General features: G+C 37.8%; 1 protein-coding gene across 1 annotated transcript in view; it reads right to left on the bottom strand.

The window, feature by feature from the left end:
- Positions 1-19,780, bottom strand: part of Col5a2 (collagen type V alpha 2 chain) — a 123,399-nt gene that overhangs the window by 39,113 nt on the left and 64,506 nt on the right. Inside the window, exons 3-12 of the mRNA XM_005084481.4 lie at positions 17,976-17,989; positions 15,785-15,817; positions 14,778-14,810; positions 13,433-13,486; positions 9,919-10,029; positions 8,082-8,159; positions 5,590-5,634; positions 4,102-4,155; positions 3,611-3,664; positions 2,888-2,941 (exon numbers count right to left, since the gene is read on the bottom strand). Of these exons, the coding sequence (XP_005084538.1) occupies positions 2,888-2,941; positions 3,611-3,664; positions 4,102-4,155; positions 5,590-5,634; positions 8,082-8,159; positions 9,919-10,029; positions 13,433-13,486; positions 14,778-14,810; positions 15,785-15,817; positions 17,976-17,989 (530 nt within the window). The remainder of the gene's footprint in view (positions 1-2,887; positions 2,942-3,610; positions 3,665-4,101; positions 4,156-5,589; positions 5,635-8,081; positions 8,160-9,918; positions 10,030-13,432; positions 13,487-14,777; positions 14,811-15,784; positions 15,818-17,975; positions 17,990-19,780) is intronic.

Genomic DNA, 19,780 nt, shown 5'->3' with positions numbered 1-19,780 from the left:
TACATAGGCACATTATGGTCATTAATAAAAACAAAAAATGACTTAATGTGCCTCTGCCCCAGGCAACTGACACATCTTTTTTACCAACATATTAGAGAAAAGAACAGGATTATTTTGTCTATAAAGATGGTACTGGATTAATCGAAACTGGAAAACCAAACACATTGTCAGACAAGGAAGCACAACACACAGAGATGTGGATTAAAGAACCCGCTGCTCACTTGGTGACACCTCGCGGTCTGCTGAAAAGGGACAAGAAAGTACTCGTGAATCAGTATGTGCAGTGTGTAAATTGACTAGGTCCAGGCACAGGGAAGAAACTTCAAGAGAGGACCCCAACGGGGGTGCTTCCTCTGTCGTAGAAGAGAAGGTGTTTTTCTTTGCATGTAGCAAGCCAACGGCTTTCATTGTTTCTACCGTCTGAACACAGTAATTTGGTCCAGATTTTTTAAAGTAAGTGATCATGGCAAGCTTCGTGAAATGATAACTTCTTGGAAAGTGAGTGAGGAGTTAAAATATCCAACAGAAAATCAGCAAATGTGAGGATAGCTTTCTGTCCTGATTCAGTCGTTTCTATGTTTCTGCTATTCTGTGTCTTCTAGTCAAGCACATTAAATCAAAAGGACAGAAATGCAACCACAAATGAAAACTTGTTGAATAACTATTTGAAACAATATTAAAGCTTTTCCCATATATTGTTTTTTAAATGATAAGGACCCAGGTACTCAATCATGCACTTATTTTGACCACATGAAATTGGTTTTGCGTTGAATTCCCATTGCCACCACCACTGGAAGGTTCTATACCCTAATAGCACAAATTGGTGCTACCAAAGAACTGGCAAATTTCTACTGTGGTTATTAATCATCAAATCCCTAGCACTTAGCCTTATGCTGGGTTAGCAAGCGATCAATAAATAATCATAATCATGAGATTGACAACTGACTGAATTAAAGCCTTAATGCTTCGAATCCTCGTCGATTCCACCAATCCTTTCCAGAGGACCTTCCCGTGTCCCAGCACTTACACATATGGCAAAGTACTTTCACACCACACATTACAATCTTTATTCAGTATATACTAAATGTATGAATAGGCAACTTAATAAAAAACATTTGATAAGATTGGAGCAGTGCTTTCTGTGACTTCTTGCAGGGAAAGAACCTTAGTGTTTTGAGAGCATCACTGCAGGGATCTACTACTCATCTGAAAAGATGAGGTGCTGCTATTCTGCTGTGGACACAACCGTGCTTAGAACATCTTTCATATCAGGAAGGTTTTTTACTGGCATCCTCTCTTTCACTGAGATATGTCTCCCTTAATACTGAGTGAGCAACTTAGTACACACCCATCCAAGCCTATGAGGGAATAACTGAGTTGTTATTTCAAATAATTAGTTCACGTCAACTTTTATGACTGTGGGGGGGAAATTCCAGTATGATTACATATTCTAGTGTAGCAAGGAAATGAACGAGATGTACTAACATTCATAAAGAACTCTCATTCTGCTGACCCAGAGCTGTCATCGCAGCACAGATGTACTCTGCTGCAGTGAACTTGCAGCGTGCATCTATGCTGTGCTGGCAGGGTACCTTTCCTCCCTGTGGAGATACACGTTTCGAGTACAAGCAGCAGTGCAGAAGGTCACAGGAGTTTCCAGCCTGAACTGGTCAAAGAGAACATCTGTCCCAATAGCTGAACCTCATGCCTTTGTCTGCACTTACACACCAAGTTGATAGAGGAGCAAAAGAAAGAAAGAGGAAGATGGGGGATTGGCTTGATAATTGAAACTAAATAATGCTTAGAGCCCTATACATTCTAGTTAGAGAACAACCTTCTAGCCAGGTGTTGGTGGTGCACGCCTTTAATCCCAGCACTCGGGAGGAAGAGGCAGGCGGATCTCTGAGAGTTCGAGGCCAGCCTGGTCTACAGAGTGAATTCCAGGACAGCCTCGAAAACAATACAGAGAAACTCTGTCTCAAAAAACAAACAAACAAACAAACAAAGTTCCAGCAATTAACCTCATCAATTTTCAGAAAGCAAAGTCACGCAGTGGCTGTAATAAGTATAGAAACATTAGGGAATTACAGGAACTAAACAAGGGAGATGAATTAAGCTAGGAGCTGTTGGTTGAGAGAAACTGCACACACTGGCATGTTTGAGGAGATTTTTGTTTCCTCCATCTCTAATGTTCACCACTGTGTTCTAGCATGTCCTAAAAGAAACTAAACAAAAACAACAGGAGGGTCAAACAGGAAGATTTGGAGGCCTTTCAAGGTCCCAGAGCATGAATTCCGGTGGAGTGGGTTGACACATATGTGTTCCTTGAATGAGTTAAGGGAACATAAAACAGCTGTGTTCGGCAGCCTGGCAATGAATGCATCTTGTCCTGAGATTTTAGGGCCCAGGATACTAATAAAGGATGTCAGGCAACATTAGGACTTGGGGATCAGCCAAAGGAGGAACCTGTCCACAGTTTGGTCCCCAGCTGATTAAAAACACACATAAGGCAAGAAACTCAAGCTGTTGCTTCAGACAGATGAACTGCTATACAATCAAAATATTTAGAGATCAACAAAACTCAGGTGTTATGAATTGCAAATAGGTCACTTTGGAGACTTCTTAATTGTGGAAATTTTGAGTTTTGGGAGTATCCATGAGTATTATAGCTATGATACAACTGTTTGGCTCTAGGGTTTTCATCTGGAGCCAATACAATTCTTGGAAGTAGAATTCACTGTAATGCTGGCAAAATGTCCCTCCACATCTTGCATTTTGACAGAAGGAGCTATCACGTGGGTGTCTAATACATGTGCGAACAATGAACTACACATTTCACATTCTTCGTTTAATCTTTGTGTCCTTATACTGATAATCATAAACTTACCGGTGACCCTGAAAATCCCACTTCGCCAGTATTGCCATTTCTTCCAGGTTCACCCTTCATAGGAAAAAGGAGGTGAGAAGTGTGAAGAGATTAAGTATTCTTTTCTGAGATTGCATGACAAATTGCAGACAAAAAGCCTGTAGTGAGTTTTTGTGTCATACCACAAACAGTGTAAAAACAGAAACCAGGCTCTATTTCTGGTAACATTTAATCCTGTAGTTCAGTTTATGGTGTGTCCACAAAGTTATCAGCGAGAACAAATGGATGTAAAGTAACCTGTTCTGATCTAGCCATTTCTGGAACCTCAGAATTTACATGCAGAGGGCAGGGATACAGCTCAAGGTAGAGACCCTGTCTGTCATGCGCAATACCCCAAGTTTAATCCCTAGCACAGCAAAAAGGAAAATAAATGTTTGTTGTGCATTCAGATTGAGTCATCTTCTGAACCTTCTAAGAGACAAAAAAACATTTTTTTCTAAGATAAACATTAATAAAAATCCTGGAGGATTCTGTAGAAATATAATCTAATAATTTGACACTCTCGTAATAGAGTCCTTTCAGATTTTACAAAAGTATAACCCGTGTTCTCCAGTTTAGAGTAGATTTAAGGGGAGCTGAAAGGATGAGGAAACAGAATGGGAATCAGAGCAGAGTGCTCTCCTGACCCATGGAACCCTTGTTAACCTCTTCTACACTCCAAAGCAACATGCAACAGAAACTCACATCTTCTCCTGGCTTCCCAGGTGGCCCCTCAGGTCCACGAGCACCAATTGGGCCCTAAGGAAAAACAAAATGACAAGCAAAGAAAAATATTTACCTCCTCTTTCCAGCATTATTCAAATACTATTGAGACAAATGGCATTGCTAATGTTTTGCATTTTATCTCTGTGTCTCAGATCTTGTGTTTAGCAATAGAAACAATGAGTTGCACAAACCTACGTACCCCTAATTTCCATAACACTCAGACTCTGGGTTGAAATGCTGTGCCTTAGAAACATAGAGCTTAAGTAGACTCCACAGTGCAGACTCTGGGTTGAAATGCTGTGACTGAGAAGCACAGAACTTAAGGATAAACCACAGTACAGGGTCTATAGGATTATCATTTTCTGTTAAGTTATTGTGGGGGGACAAATATCTAGGAGAACAAGTATCTCACAAAACCACATAGAAGTAGAGTCATGTGAAATGGGCTGACATGTTCACTCCACACTCACCATTGGTCCAGGCTCACCAGGCTCACCCGGAGGTCCTGTTGGCCCCACGCCACCCTAAAGTTGAGAAAAATGATAAATGAAGCAAAGGTAAGCAGGATAGCAACTTCTGTATTCTTAAAAAGTATAATGTGGAGGTTGTGCTCTGTCACTCTCCAGATATATAATTTCAGGAAAATTACTGGCTCTCAGTATAATGCAGTTTCCCAATCTGAAAAATTAGATTAAGATTAGGACTCAGTTTTGTAGTAGCATCTCACCTTGCCTGTGAATTTGCGTTAGTGGTCCCACCCCTTTAGGCATGGCTTCAGGTGTGGAGGTGGTGACTGCTTGAAGGTAGAGAATGGGGGGGCACACACTCTCGACTGGGTCTCATAGAGCATCAGAAGAGCAGAGACTGAATCTTTACTTCTATCTGTGTAAGTTGTTCCCCAATAAAACACCCATTTATCATTTATCACTAATATCCTGCCTTCACAATTTATTGATCTGTTTAGATAAATGTGTCTTAAAATAAAATAGTGCTAGCACTGAATGTGTGCTCATTTTCATCATCATCATCTTCTTCACCATTATTAACTACCTCTATGTTCAGCAATGTAATGAAGTAAGATTCATAGAGGTGATTATGACAATATAATTACCTTGGCTTAGCTAATGATTTTTTTCTTTTGAACTATTATTAGCTAATGCCCATTAGATCATTATAAAGAGTAAAATAGTTCTACATCATAGTTTCACTAGCATTTGATACATGTGGAAAGAAAGTTTATAGTATTAGGATCTTAAAGATTCCACAAAATAATAAACTGGGCCTTAGTTTATACTAATACTAGTTGGAAATGGCTTTTTGTTATCTGATTGTAAAGCCTGAGAGTTGGCAACAATCAATTACAGAAATCATCATGACATGAGACAATGTTCTGTTCTTTTAGAACCAAAGACATATGAATCCTAGAGTTAGAAATCACATAAAGAAATCAGATGATGAAAACTGAGGACTAGGGAGACAGCTCAGTGGATAAGCATTTGTCATTCAGGCATGAGGAGGATCAGAGTGTGACCCCCAGCACACATGCAAAAGCTGGGCAGAGAGATGGCCAGTCTGGGATCCTAGTTCTAGGAAGACAGTGACAGTGACAAGTCAACAAAATGACTGATGAGCTATCAGTTCAGCAAGAAACCCTGCCTGCAAGAGAGAGACTCTGCCTCAAGAAATGAAGCAGAGAGAGATCAAAGAAGACATACAACTGGTACACACACACATACACACACACACACACACACACACACATACACACACACACATGCACACATGCACTCATGCATTATTAAAAAAACTGACAAAGGTGGGTGAAGATTATTTGGTAGATACCATTCCAAGTGATAATTATGTGGTTTAATGTTCTGCCCAAAGTAGTCATGAAGCATGAACCTTATTTGTGCTCTTTCCTTATGTTACAGTATACAATTCAGTTATAAAACACTTACTTGCTGTCCTTGTAAACCTTGAGGTCCCCTTGGGCCAACAGGACCCTTAAAAATAAGTGAAAGGAAATGTTACTTCATATTCAAATCACGTCATATTTATTTTTAATTCTTCTTAGATGTATTTATTTTATGCATATGAGTGTTTTGCTCATGCATGCGCCCGTGTGCCACAAGAGCACCCGGTGCTCTTGGAGGTGATAAGAAGGTACTGTGCCCTCTGGAACTGGAGTTATGATAGTTGTGAGCCACCATGAGGTGCTGAGAATCAAACCTGGGTTCTCTTCAAGAACAGGTGCTCTCAACAGCAGATACATCTCTCCATCCCCTCAACTCATACTTTTAAAATGTTGAGTGTGCTTTTGAATCTGGAAGGTGACTTTGACAGTTGGCTCGAGGGCCATACTGACACACTCTGGTTTTGCTCTTCTGGGAGGCAGATGGACTCAGAGAGAGCAAATTTGAGTGGCATGTGTGATGATTTCATCATCTATCCTCTGCTCCGTAAAGAGAGATAAATATGCCTGTGCACACCCAGTGCCTTTAGGACAAGGGCCCACACATGTGCAAATGGGTGGCTCTGACACAGCAACACATCTTGGCAGGCACACGGTACTTACAGACAGCCTGTTTGTTCTTTCAGCTCTAGAGAGAGCTAGCTTAAATACCAAGTAAGTTAACAGTTTATGATGCCAACAATATTGGCCAGATTATCTTCAGTGTCAGCTTAAAATTATCTGGGAACTGAGTTTTCTGGAACATTTCTTTCTTTCACAACATATATTAAAAGTCTAAGCACAATCTTCCCTCATCTAAACATGAAGGATTCCTCTGAAGCAAAGGGATGTTGAGGGAAATGAAAACTTAGGAGAATTTTAATTCCATATGAGGACAACAAAACTTAATGCAAAATCTTATAAAGTTAAATCAATTTCACTAAAATAAAGTTTAGTCAAGTTAAAGCTGCTAAGTTGATTTTGGTTGAGTGTTTATTCTAGCTACTAAGGAAAATAAACACCTTTAAGAATGTGGAAGTTGGCTGGGTGGTGGTGGCGTACGGCTTTAATCCCAGCACTCGGGAGGCAGAGGCAGGCGGATCTCTGTGAGTTCGAGGCCGGGCTGGACTGACAGCCTTCAAAACAATACAGAGAAACCCTGTCTCATAAAACCAAAAAAAGAAAAAAAGAAAAAAGAATGTGGAAGTTGAAAGGTGTCTACTTGGGAGGAGAAGCCAATGAGAGGGAAGGGACAAGAGTGGGAAATTCAAGAATGATTATGATCAAACTGTGTACATGTATAAAGATGACATAATGAAAGCCACTATTATGTACAATTAATATAGGCTAATAAAACATTAATTTTAAGTTAAAGGATTTTAAAATTAAAATTTTTATAAGATACTGGTATAAATATTTATGCAATTTAAACTAGAATATATAAAACATTAGATATCTCAGAAAACTATCACAAAACAGGCAGTGAGCAGCGCCACTACTAACTTGGAAAAAAATACAAATCAAAGATGGCCTTAATGATAAGGTGAGGCATGGGTATCTATGAGGTGTGACTTCATTTTGGATTTTGGAAATCTCATTAACTTGAACAATTTTTGACTTATTGTGATTAAAAGGCATGGGAGACTTGATGTGGAGTGTTAATTCCTTCTATGGGTCTAGAGACCTTCAAATAACCAAGTTAAGAATTATCCCAAGAAGATGGGAAATTCAGGAGGTCAAAGATGAAAGAGGAGCAGCCCGGGAAGCAGAGTTGTTGGAATAAAGTAGTCAAAGCATGTTAGGTCACTAGGAACTCATAAAAATGGAAATGGCCTAGTTTGAAATCTGTTTGAAAACTCTGCCAAGTCAGTGTTTCTAATTGGCACAATAAAACTTAATAAATACACTTTTATTATAAAGTAACAGTCTTGATGGTTGTAGTTTTGTCTTCTACTTCCTGTAGTGCTAAATGAAATATGCAGACAGATGTTTTCTGACATTCACAAATGGTTTGCTTTTAACTTGCACACAGTAGGACTTGATAAGCAAATAAAATGTATTGGTAAGTGTGTTTTAAAGTATTATAATTTTTATGTTTATAAAGTATATATATATGTGTATGCATGTGCATGTCCATGTGTGTGTGTATGTATGAACATTTATGTGTGTCTCTTTGTATGTGCATATGTGTGTTTAAGTTTGTGTGTGCATGTGTGTGTATGTTTTTGTATGTGTCTGAATGTGCATGTGTGAGTGTGTGTATGTGTCTGTGTGTCTCTCTGTGTGTATGTGTATTTGTGTCATGGTGTACATGTAGAAGCCATAAGAGTATTCTCTCCCACCATATATTTCTTGGGGGTTGATCTCAGACATGGCAGCGGCTGCCTTCATGGATTGAGCCACCTCATTGGTTTAAGAATGTTTCTAACTAGCTCATTCAAGCTTCTCCATTTATAAGTGTCTTTTAACCAATGCTTTACCAGTAAACTGTATGCTTACCACAGAGCCAGGCATGAGTCCTACTTGACTCCCAAGTCCAGATTTTTCATCCAACCCAGCCATCTGAGCCGAAAAGGGCTGTAAAAGGAAGGTGTTGACATTATTCACAGTGTAATAAGATGAGCATCAGCACACTTTTAATAGTGAGAAATGTGCACACTCTGCCACTTTCATACAAGACTCTTCTAGGAGCCATTTTAAACGTTTGACTTTAATACATGGGGAAAAATTCAAGTTGCTTTTCAATGTGTGTGCATTTGATGGACTATCCTTCCCCTAGGGTATTTTATAAGTATGCTGTTTCAGAGAAACCGCTGAAGCCAGGCAGAAGCACAGATCATCCTCATGGGTTATTAGTTGTCTGCTATGGATTTGATGTCTTCACCTGGCTTCCTGCCATCCCTAGACCATGCTAATAACAGAGCAAAGCTTAAAGGATGTATTTTTAAGTATTTATGCTAAAAATGCCAGATTCCATTTCAGACTATTTTAAGTAAATGGTGTTTTCTGGTTTTTTTTCACTCATGGAAAGAACCCTAAAATGCTTTTATGTAAGTTAACAAAATTGTTACAATCCTTTCAATAAATCTCTGATTATTCCAAGAATTATAAACAGCTTTATTTATTCTCTTGACCTTTAAAATACTCTGGCAATTAAACTGACTAAAATTGTTCGACTATTTTCCAGTAGTTTTATTAATTTCCAAATTTGAGTAGGAAAATATGTGTGTTATTCAAAATATAAACAGACAATTCCTTCTGCAATCAGTTGGTAATCAAACATATGAACAGTTGTAAAATAGTGGTAGTCTTCAGACTCTACATGGTCACTTGTATTGTGCAATATTTTCCTAGGTGCCAATTGTGTCCACCAAGAGTTCAAAAGCACACACAGAAAGAAGAAAGTTATTTGATTAAAGTAGGAAATTAAAATCTAAGGAATATTTTAATGCTGTTATGGTTTGATGCTGCTCCCCCAACACACCCTGAAGACTTGTGTTAAAATCTTGATCCCCAGTGCAATGTACACGGGTGGAGTATTGGGAAGTAACAAGACCATGGAACTAACTGCATGATTACTGAATTCATCCACTGATGGAATCATAAGCCAAAAGCACATCTGGGAGGTGGAAGAAATATCAGAAATGACATCGAGTTGGATAAAATTAGTCAAGCCACTGGGGGAATGTTTGGGGGAGCTATGTCTTTTCCCTGTCTTTGTTTGTCTTCTTCTTGGACATGGAGGAGGGGAATATTTGCTCTATCAATATTAGGCCATGATGCCCAGCACTGGCCCAGCCAGCAGCCATATCGGGAAACTTGTCACACTGTGAACTGAAACAAATCCTCCTTCCTTTAAATGGTTTCTCACCATCATTTGTCATGGTGACAAAAATGCCTGCCCCAAGATTCTGTGTGACTTTCTGCTCTCTCCACTGTCATAGATACAGCATCCTCTTTCAGGAGAATACAAGTTTGGCTTTGTCAGTGTTTTGGGAGCCTGCAGAACAGTAGAACAGAGATGTATGTTCTTCAATTCATTGTTTTAACAGTGTAGTGGAGTCTCAGCATCACCAGAAAAAAAAAGGCTTTGGAGTCTAGAACTACCACTGGGAAAACAAATAATGTGATGCGAGGCTTTAGAAAATGGTCCTTTGGCATCTCCAACAATCCACTGCAGACTTGGCAGTTTCACTGTTGTTCATAGCTGGTCTGCACTCATCACCGGGGCATGAGCAAAGCATCAACCTCTGAACCAATAGGTCTAACACCAGAAGACAGAATTCAGAATTTGTGTGTAACCCAACTGTTGCACTGACCAGAGCATACAACTCACCCTGCTCATGCCATCAGGTCCCGGGTGAGAGGGATGTCCAGGAGGCCCGGGGGCACCTGGCTGACCAGGAACACCGGGCTCTCCATCAATTCCCTGAGGACCACGAGGACCCTAGGAAAGAAAACCAGTGGATATCAGAACCACTTCCAAATATGTACTTAGTAGAAGGCTAAATGCACAGACTTCTAGATGGTAATCATGGTAATTACAACAGACAATCTAAACACTGCCAATTTCAGAACTGCTCATGGCTTCTGTTATGGAAACGCAGTCTTGGTAAGAATCTTACTTTATGTGTTAAATCATAGAATAATCAGAAAATCATGTCACCTCAGCAGCATTCTAGAATGCGTTTGATGAGCTTTTCTTGCTTAAGTACATTTAATAAACAGTTTCTGAATGTACCCATCCTGTATTACAGTTAACTATGAATGTGCCTGCACAACCTGTTCTTTAGCCTATCTTCTCCCAAAATCAAGGCCCTTGATAGTTTGTGGGTCTATTTCATCTTCAAATTGCATGAGGCTTGCAGAATTTCTGGTGCATGGTTGACATTCAATACTGTGGATAACATTTGCACATTTCTTCTTTACTTTAAGTCAGGCACATAATATTTTCCTTCCCACCCAAGTGGTCAACCAGACCAATGAGAAATCAGAGGCAAGGCACTGTGATGTGCCAAGTCTAGTTCTCAGAGAAGTGAACAATGGCCCTTACTGCCAAGCCCCACCCTTTCCCTAAACCACAGCAGCTTGGGGAATAGCCACGTCCTCAGGTCAGGAAAAGCTCCATCTCCCAGCTTCATCATTCCCATTAGGCGTGTGTGTGTCTGTGTCTGTGTGTCTGTCTGTCTATGTGTGTGAGAGTGTGTGTGAGAATATGTGTGTGAGTGTGTATGTGTGAGTGTATGTATATGTGTGTGAGTGTGAGGGGTTGTGTGATTGTGTGTGTGTCTGTGTGTGTGTGTCTGTGTGTCTGTCTATGTGTGTGAGAGTATGTGTGTGAGTGTGTGTGAGTGTATGTCTATGTGCGTGAGTGTGAGGGGTTGTGTGAGTGTGTGTGTGTGTCTGTGTCTGTGTGTCTGTATGTATGTCTGTCTATGTGCATGAAAGTATGTGTGAGTGTATGTGAGTGTGTGTGTGAATGTGTGTGAGTGTATGTCTATGTGTGTGAGTGTGAGGGGTTGTGTGAGTGAGTTTGTGTGTATGTATGTGTGTGTGTGTGTAAACCTTAAGCTCTGGTAGAAAAGAGAGGAACAATAAAGTCCAAGATAATTTCATTTTTATCACTAAACATGGGGGTTGAGTAAAGTGGTAAGTTGGCATTTAACAGTAGAAGGATGTCTAATTCTTAGCCAAGAGAGTAACTCTACCTGGCCCACAGTACCAATTCAAATATAATCCAACAATGCAGGCCAGAAGGCTGGACAAACTGAAGAGGCTAATTCCTCATGATTTACTACACTCAGACGACCATATCTTTCAATAGTGGACCAAATAGCAGCATTTATGTCTTTAAATTGAGGTAGAAAAAGTAGCCCAGAAAATTCAAAACGTAATTTGAGAAACATTCTTTTTTTATTTTATAGAAAATTACATATCCGTTCCCCCATTCACTCGCCCTCCCATCCTCCCATGCTTTCCACCAAACCCCCACCCACCACCCACTCCCCAGGGATAGTGAGACCCTCCACGGGGGATCATCAAAGTCAATTTTTATATTTTAAAAATCAACTCCCTTCTTTCCCTGAGACCACTGACTCTACTCTCTTGAATGTGCAATCGGGCTTATTCCAGCTGCTGTCTCAGGCTCCTGGATCACACAGTGTGGCAGGCACCTTCTGCACCAGACCACACAGAGTGGCACTTGAGCTCATTCAGGGTTCTTCCCCCCAAATTCAACTGCTAAATGATAACTTATTATAAACAGGCACTTAACAGAAACAAGATGCTTACTCCCCAAACATTTCCAAAATAAACAGAAAAATTTACTTTATATGTGACTGGAAAGAGATCTGGATAATATTAATTCTCTAAATTGTTAATGAATTTGTTGGCAAAGCCTGATCAGATACTAAGCAAGGTCTGATCCTAAGACAGTCTGTGTTTTTATTAACTTCCTGTCTCCTCTATATTTTCCTGAAACATCTTTAAATATCCCTGGTGTGTTAGTCTAATGTAATTTAAAATTTAAGTTAATAAACATTTGTGAAATTTTCTAAAACAAAGAGGATAAACAATTTAATGAGAATAAGAAAAATATAATGTAGACAGTTTATTGATTAAAAACTGAAAATGAACTATAATTTGGAATCAATTAAACCGCATTTTATATTTCCTATTAAGCTTAGTCACGTAATTTGTGTGTTAAGGTAAGTAAACGCTCTTCTATGTATCATTGTTTTCACCCATCCCCAGAATACTCTCAGGCAGCGCTCTGCATAAAAGTACTTATGGATGGCCACTAGGTGGCGAACTTTCAACGTTCACATGAAGAAAACAGCTGCACACTCCTCAAGAATGTTCTCTCTGCTCGGGTTAGCAATTTCACGCACAAACACAAGCACACATAAGCAAGCACGCAGGTACATTATGTAATATTACAGCTGTAATAACTCGTGCATGTTTCACCATATGTGGTGATCCCTAGAAGTGTCATGTGCAATTTGTATTCAACATAATGCTGAATGTCACTGTGAAGGGACCTGGATAACACACTCTAAACTGAGGATTTTTGATGAAAGAATCTTGGTGGTCACTGGCTCCCCCAGTTTCTTTGTATCAGTATTTCTCAATCCAGCACATTTTTCCTGTATTTTATTTGTGACAAGTAGGATGGTGATGAGGGTTACTAGTGGCATCTGGTAGGCAGGGATGACAATAATCCCACAGTGGAAGCAATTATTTGGTCCAAAACTTCAGGAGTGTTGAGGTTGAGAAACCACACTAGATTATGGGAGTCTTCTGTATTGTTTGATAGTAATGGAAACTGGAGATGAGCACTGGTACCTAGGATTTTAACACCATGCCTTACAGTGACGGTAAAGACCTTCATCCAGCGAACACCTCTGATGAGCGCTGTGTCATGAATCAAAACCTTCTCCCTATGAGTATTCGGTGGTATGTCAGTAGCTAAAAACTAGTGATAATAATTACACCAGGACAACCAACAAAAGTTACAAATCAAAGGGAGAAATTAACTAAAGGCTATGGATTGTCACCATGCCCACACATGCGCCCTGCTTCTCTAGCCAGCTTGATTGTAACTTGACCTTATAAAATAAGTGACTGCAGTCATGATATCTCTCTAGTTAAGTGGTAGGTAATAATTTTCATGCCATACTTTTCTCTAAGTGTGGAGAGCTGTAAGTTCATTTCAACATTGGAATTCTTTGTGGCATGTAATGGAGGTGACAGAGTAACAGTGTCTCTGGCACCCTCACTGCACTCAAAGGAAGAGTGCAAGTCAATTCACTTGACAGACATTTGGGGAAAAAAAGTAACCACCAACTTACAGGTCTTCCTTTGGGGCCTCGGTCCCCTCTTGGTCCTTGTGATCCTGGAGGACCCTAAAATATAAATTGTGATTATAGATATCAACATTTATGAATTTTTAAAGGATTTAATTTCCAATTCAGTTCAGTTGAAGACTGGACAGCAAAGCCTGTGCCTATGAATATTCTGTAAACAAAAGGGCTGAGTGTTGAGGAGTTAAGTTCAAAGATCTCAAAGAATTACATACCACATATGGTACTATGGAAGTAAACATATTAACATGCTAGTAATTGCAAATTAAGCATCATTTTCACACACTTGTCCCAGTGCAGATTTTTGGTCATTAAGTTCTAGGTACAAAAACTTAACAGTTTAGGTCTAGAGACTCACATATAAGTGCAAACCCTAAACTATCAGTTATCTGGTAGAATATGCGAGTTCAGACTGGCACACAAAGCTTCAGACCACTGGTCTACCTGCTGCTGTCAGCCAACTGTTGCTTCATGTACATTCAAACAGTGGTTTACATACTGCATATATACGTGCATATATATACAGTCTACTTCTAATTTCTCTGATTATAATTGTCACAGTTTCTGCCTTACTAAAAATAATTTATTTAAAATGGTTATTTGTTTCAACCAACAACTTTGTTTCCGTTGTCTTATTTAGGTTTTTATTAAAATGTTTTCCAGACTACACCTGAAACTCCTTGGCTAAAGGCTCTTCTTGCCTCATCCTCCTGAAAAGCAAGAACTATGTGTCTTGTTGCCATGCCCTACTCAACAACACTGTGCAAAAACAGAAACTCCAGAATAAAATGAGTCTGTTAGAGCTGTGTTAGTATTTTATTTCAGGAGATCTGACATGTTTTGATATTTAAATGGTATGCATATGAGTGTACATTATTCATATAGTTACCTAAGAATGCTATTGATATCCAAACCTGAGATAAAATAGCTTTTATGCAAAGCCAGAAATCTGTCATGCTGGTATATAACCTCTCAAATTCTATTGCAATATGTTATTTAAATAACTAAATCTCTATTCATCAGTAAACATGCAAGTATGCTCTCATTTCAAGAACAAGGTCAGTGTAAAATTAACAATGTAAACATAGATTGTTTTTCCTTTCACTAACAGCAAGACTAATGGGCAAGAAAAAACAAAGATTTTCAGCTTCGAGGTGAACTGACCCTCGTGTGCCATGTAGTACTTAAAAACAAAATGTCTACATCTGAAGATGGTTTAAAGTAAAGTATTTTGGGATGTCGAGCATCCTTTTGTGCTATGCTGCTTTCTCATGTATGTCTTGTCAATAATGATGTTCATTATTCACAACAAATACTGAAGAAAAGTACTTACTGCAGGTCCTGGACGACCGCGTATGCCCGTTACCTAAACACCAAAGAAGACAATTAGAAAATTGTAATAACAAAGTTTACAGAGACTTAGAACACTCAATGGTCTAATGCTAAAGCACAGTGGAATCTTTTTAAGAGTGTCCCCCAACTAGCTGCACTTCCTCTGTCTTGTTAGTTAAAATACCACCTATTTTGAACTGCATATGGGAATATAGTGTTTTCATGGAAATTGATATACACACATTAAAGACAGGGCCACTGCACTTAAATATTCACTCTCTTAGCAGCTGTGTGACCCTGGACTAATTATTTATTCCCTCTATACTATACTAAGCTTCTTTAATGGAAATTTGCATGCAAATGCAAAATGGTATCTATGAAATAATCTCACTTAGAATTATGTAGATTGATAAATGTTTGTCAAATATTTAGAATCTAAGACATATCAAGCATGAAAAGGGAAACTATTGAAGTGTTTACTTTTCTGATAAACTGAGAAAATAAGGTTTAATGATAAAGCAAAAACATGTGTACTACCAACTAATTAACATGTGTAGTCTTTTCTCTTAATATATTGATGAAAACTGCTATGCAGCATATGACTTGAAATGCTAGCAATTCCAGCATATTCATGGTGTACCTTCTGGTCACCAACAAGAATGAAGATGTCCTGAGAATTCTGAATTAACATGGAATTTCAATCATGATCAAGGGATGGCACACTTCCTAAAGTGTGGAACGTCATTATATACACATTCAATGCTACAAAAATGCGATTTTTTTGTATTGTCAGGTATGTGGATTATATATTTAAATGTTATAAAACATTATATCATGCCAAATACTATATTTTCTCTTCTGTATGTTTTATTAAAATGTTTTATTACAAAATAATTTCCTTTTTAAAGGAAACAATAGTATATACAACTACTGTAGCTATGTTTAATACATATATTGTTTTATATGTAAACATAGAACATGTAATATATAACACACATATGTACTTACAACAGGCACTAATCCTGGCTCTCCTTTTTGTCCCTAGGAATATTTTTTAAAAGAAGAAAGCAATTAGTAAAATATAAATTATTTTGAGCAATAGCATGTCACACTAGGCTACAGAATACTAATAATGAAAACAAAAAGTTAATATTCCATAATAAAGACATTTAGTCAGAAATTACTTGTGAGAATAACTTCTTCTTAGCTTAAGAACATAAAACAAATCTAGGATATGAAATGAGAAAAGTTTTGTTTTACTTTGTTTTTCACAGCATCAAAAGCAAGGAGTTGACTAGAATAAGAAAGAGTCGGGGAGAAAGAAGTAAAGGCAGAGTGTCACTCAGACCTCTTCCCAAGACGAAACCACAGAAGAAACTCAGAGAAGTGTGTGTTTGAGTTTCCCACACTCACAAATAGGCAGGATTATCATTAAATGCAGAAAACATTCATGGAAAACATCAAAAGTAACAGAAGGTAAGTATGTTTGTCTCAGCAGAAGAGAAGGTACAATTGTTGTAGCTGTGTACTTCTAAATCTCGGACAGAAAATGTCAACTGTGTAGGAAGATACTGCCTAGTCAATCTATGTGCTTGAGCGAAGGAGCAACAAGGAAAGTAGACATCACAGGCATTCAATTTCTACAAAGAACTGTAGACTTTTGGAGTGCATATACTGATTTTATGATCTCAGTGTGTAAGGTAAGTACTATTGGGTGGCCTAATATATTTCTATTTCCTCATATATTATTTAGTGTTATCCGCTTCAGTGTTTGTCTTTGTGTGATTTTGATCTCCTTGGTGCCATCCTTGTGTCTGCCTATTTTTCTTCCTTGATGATCTTCATGAGCCAATTATTTTTAATGAACACATTATGAAATGCCCTCTTCTGTGACACAACTGAGGAAGGCAAGTGGAATTCAACACTCACATCCTACGTGAAAGGACAGCAAGAGGAGTGCTAGTAAGCTTATCTAATTTCTTCTCTCACATGTATTATTATTCCATCTAATTATGAAGTCAAAATGTGGCTAGCAGGGAATTTTGGAAACAGAGGAAACACACAGAAGAAGTTACCTCACTCAGTCCCTCAGAGATACACAGCTTTACCCTTCTGACATGTTCCCATCGTTTTTATGCACTCTCAAAGCTGCACTGCTTACACCCCTAAACTGTCATATTCAAAAGAACCACAGTGAACATCCTTGAGTACCAGTGCTTGGGGTGGCATCATGAAGGATATGTGAGAGGTGCTTCTAGAAAGTATGTAGATTAAAAGTCATACTACTTTCTTGAATATTGTTCTTTTTAAATATATGTCACCAAATTGTATACTGCAAAGGGGGCAATCTAATTACATATTCCCAATATTACCTCACACATGAAAGACTTATGAAATTTAAAACTTTTATAATTGTAATGACCATAATAACAGAGTCAGTGGCAGGGTGTACAACACAGTGATTCATCACATCAGTTGATCTGAGTCTGGAGCAGGTAATGCTTCAGAGTAGGAAAGTGGCCTAGAGTAGAGGCAGAGGTAACCGTTATGACTACGGATGTCCTCACATACATAGAGCTCTTCTCTAGAAAAATATTTCAAGGTCCTGAAGGTGAGGAAGGGAGAAGAGGGCAAACAGTGTGCTTCAGGAAAAAATAATTTGTTTTGGGTCAATTAATCCCCATCCAATGGAAAGATCAATTCATTAAGGTTGAACTGCCTCCATTTTCTTTTCTTCCCCTTCTCTTCCTTCTTCCTTCCTGTCTTCCTTCCCTCCTCTTCCTCACTGTATCCCTGTCAGCAAATGTACACCAAGTTTCTAAAGCAAATAAAATATTTACTAAGTACAATGATTAATAAAAGGATGGAAACAGTATAACATGCTCCTAATACAGTTTACAACTTTCTGACAGACATGCACACGTGAGTAAAAACTACTCAATGGTTGAATGCTTATTTAGTGTCTGGGAAACCCTGACTCTCCCACACTGAAAGAAGAAAAGACAAATGAACTGTAGAGCCAAGACTAGTGGCCTCTGTAACTCAACCAGTCAAAGAACTGTGTTCATTTGGTCTCAGTGTATTTCAGGCTACTTTATACTCCACATCAAGCTTCCAGACATTTCAGAGCACAGTTCTGTGTAGACAGTCTTAGAAAGAATTTTACTTGTGAAAAAAAGCTATACAAAATAAAACTCACCTTTCTTCCTCTACCTACAAAAAGAAAAGAATAAATGTGTCATTTTATGAGGAAACAACTATGAAAAACATGTAACATATATACGTTCTATAGTATATTTCTTATAAATTTCAACATAGGTTCTCTACCCACTAATATATCAGAGCTCAACAACTGTCTTGAATCAATTCCAACAAAGGAAATTGTACATATATTTGGAATATTCTCATGTGATCATAATTTTCTTCACAACATTCATAGAGATTCTAGTGTTAGCAAAACCATAAAACCAATCATTTTATCACAAATTATATTTAATGAATGTTCCCTATTGTTTTTTAATACTTTAAATGAGCCAAGTAATTTAGTTCAAATGCAAAATGTCTTGTATGCTATCCCCTAATTCCTGGTCTCTGCAATGGAAACCTGTGTCTTGTATGCTATCCCCTAATTCCTGGTCTCTGCCAAGTCCTGTGCCATCAAATCCACTTCTATTGGTTCCATGTATATTATTATAGTCCTCATAAATAAGCAAATGATACCAGATATCTAATTTTTCCTTATTCTCCTTTTCTTGTCTGCATATAATTATAGATATTTAAATCACACAAATCTTCACATAAAAGTTGTTTTCCAGATTAATTTTCAAATTGGGATCTCATTACATGAATCCATCATAGTCAATTTAACAGCATTACTTTCCCCACAATTAATTATTTGATTTATTTGCTTATTACCCTACCACAATATTTTGAAGGATGGAAATGAGAGCTATATTGATTGGTATAATCTAGAGTTTTGATGGACTAGTCAGAAACCATGTTAATTATTATAAATAATGCTATAATGAATACTTTTTATATATGACTATCCGTAAGTATATTTGTAAGATAAATTTTCTTAAACTCTTTAAGCCAATGAACAGACAATTATGATTGAACATATTATCAATATAACACCTCATGAGGTTACTACCACTATGTACTCCTGAAGCCAGTGAACAAAACTCCCAAAATAATGGCCAGTGATACAATGTGCTGACAAACATTACAGTATTGTTCAGTTTGCCAGCTGAAACAATGTAACCTACGTCTCAATTTTGATTTTGAGGGAATTTGACAGGTATTACACTCAATTTCCATTAAAACCTGTGTTATTTCCTTTCCTATCTTTTGCTATTGTTATTTTATCATTTGTAGCTAAAATTTCCATATGTACAAAACATAGTTATCCTTTGTAAATTTAATTGCAAATTTGCTTTGTTTCTTGCATGCCCATGTTTGGTTTTGTTTTTTGTTTTCTTTGTTCACTTACATGTTTGGTAATGAACTTAAGGCCTCTCTCATGTGATGTGGATACTTTACCACTGGACTGTACCAAAACAGAAAACACCTTCTACATTTCAGGACTACAAAAGAATTCCATTATCTTTGACTTGAGCAGAATTCCATTTTATCTCATTTTTGAGAACTATTCGTGGTTTGCCCTAAGGTAAGATGTGTGACTGTTATAAATATAATATTCATGTCCATAGGATGTTCACATTTTTAAGTTTTTGCTTATTTACTATAATTTTATCAGCTATTTCTTGTGTGTTTTGTCTTAATTATAGATATTTGTTATTGCTATAAATTGCATATGTTTTATTCTCATTATTTATACTAAAATACAACTTTTTTACACAGAAAATTTATACATTTCTGCTGATTATCTTTATACTAAACTGCCTTATAGTAATTTTTACTCAATTTCCTTGGTTTTTGTAAATGCACAATTTTGTTTTCTACAAATGGAAACATTAAGACTTTTCTGTGGAAACTATAATG

The sequence above is a fragment of the Mesocricetus auratus genome, unplaced genomic scaffold (genome assembly GCF_017639785.1).
Source record: "Mesocricetus auratus isolate SY011 unplaced genomic scaffold, BCM_Maur_2.0 Super-Scaffold_100010, whole genome shotgun sequence".
Taxonomy (NCBI): Eukaryota; Metazoa; Chordata; class Mammalia; order Rodentia; family Cricetidae; genus Mesocricetus; species Mesocricetus auratus.
Note: the sequence above shows the minus strand (reverse complement) of the source record. Positions and strands in the feature narration are given on the sequence as shown.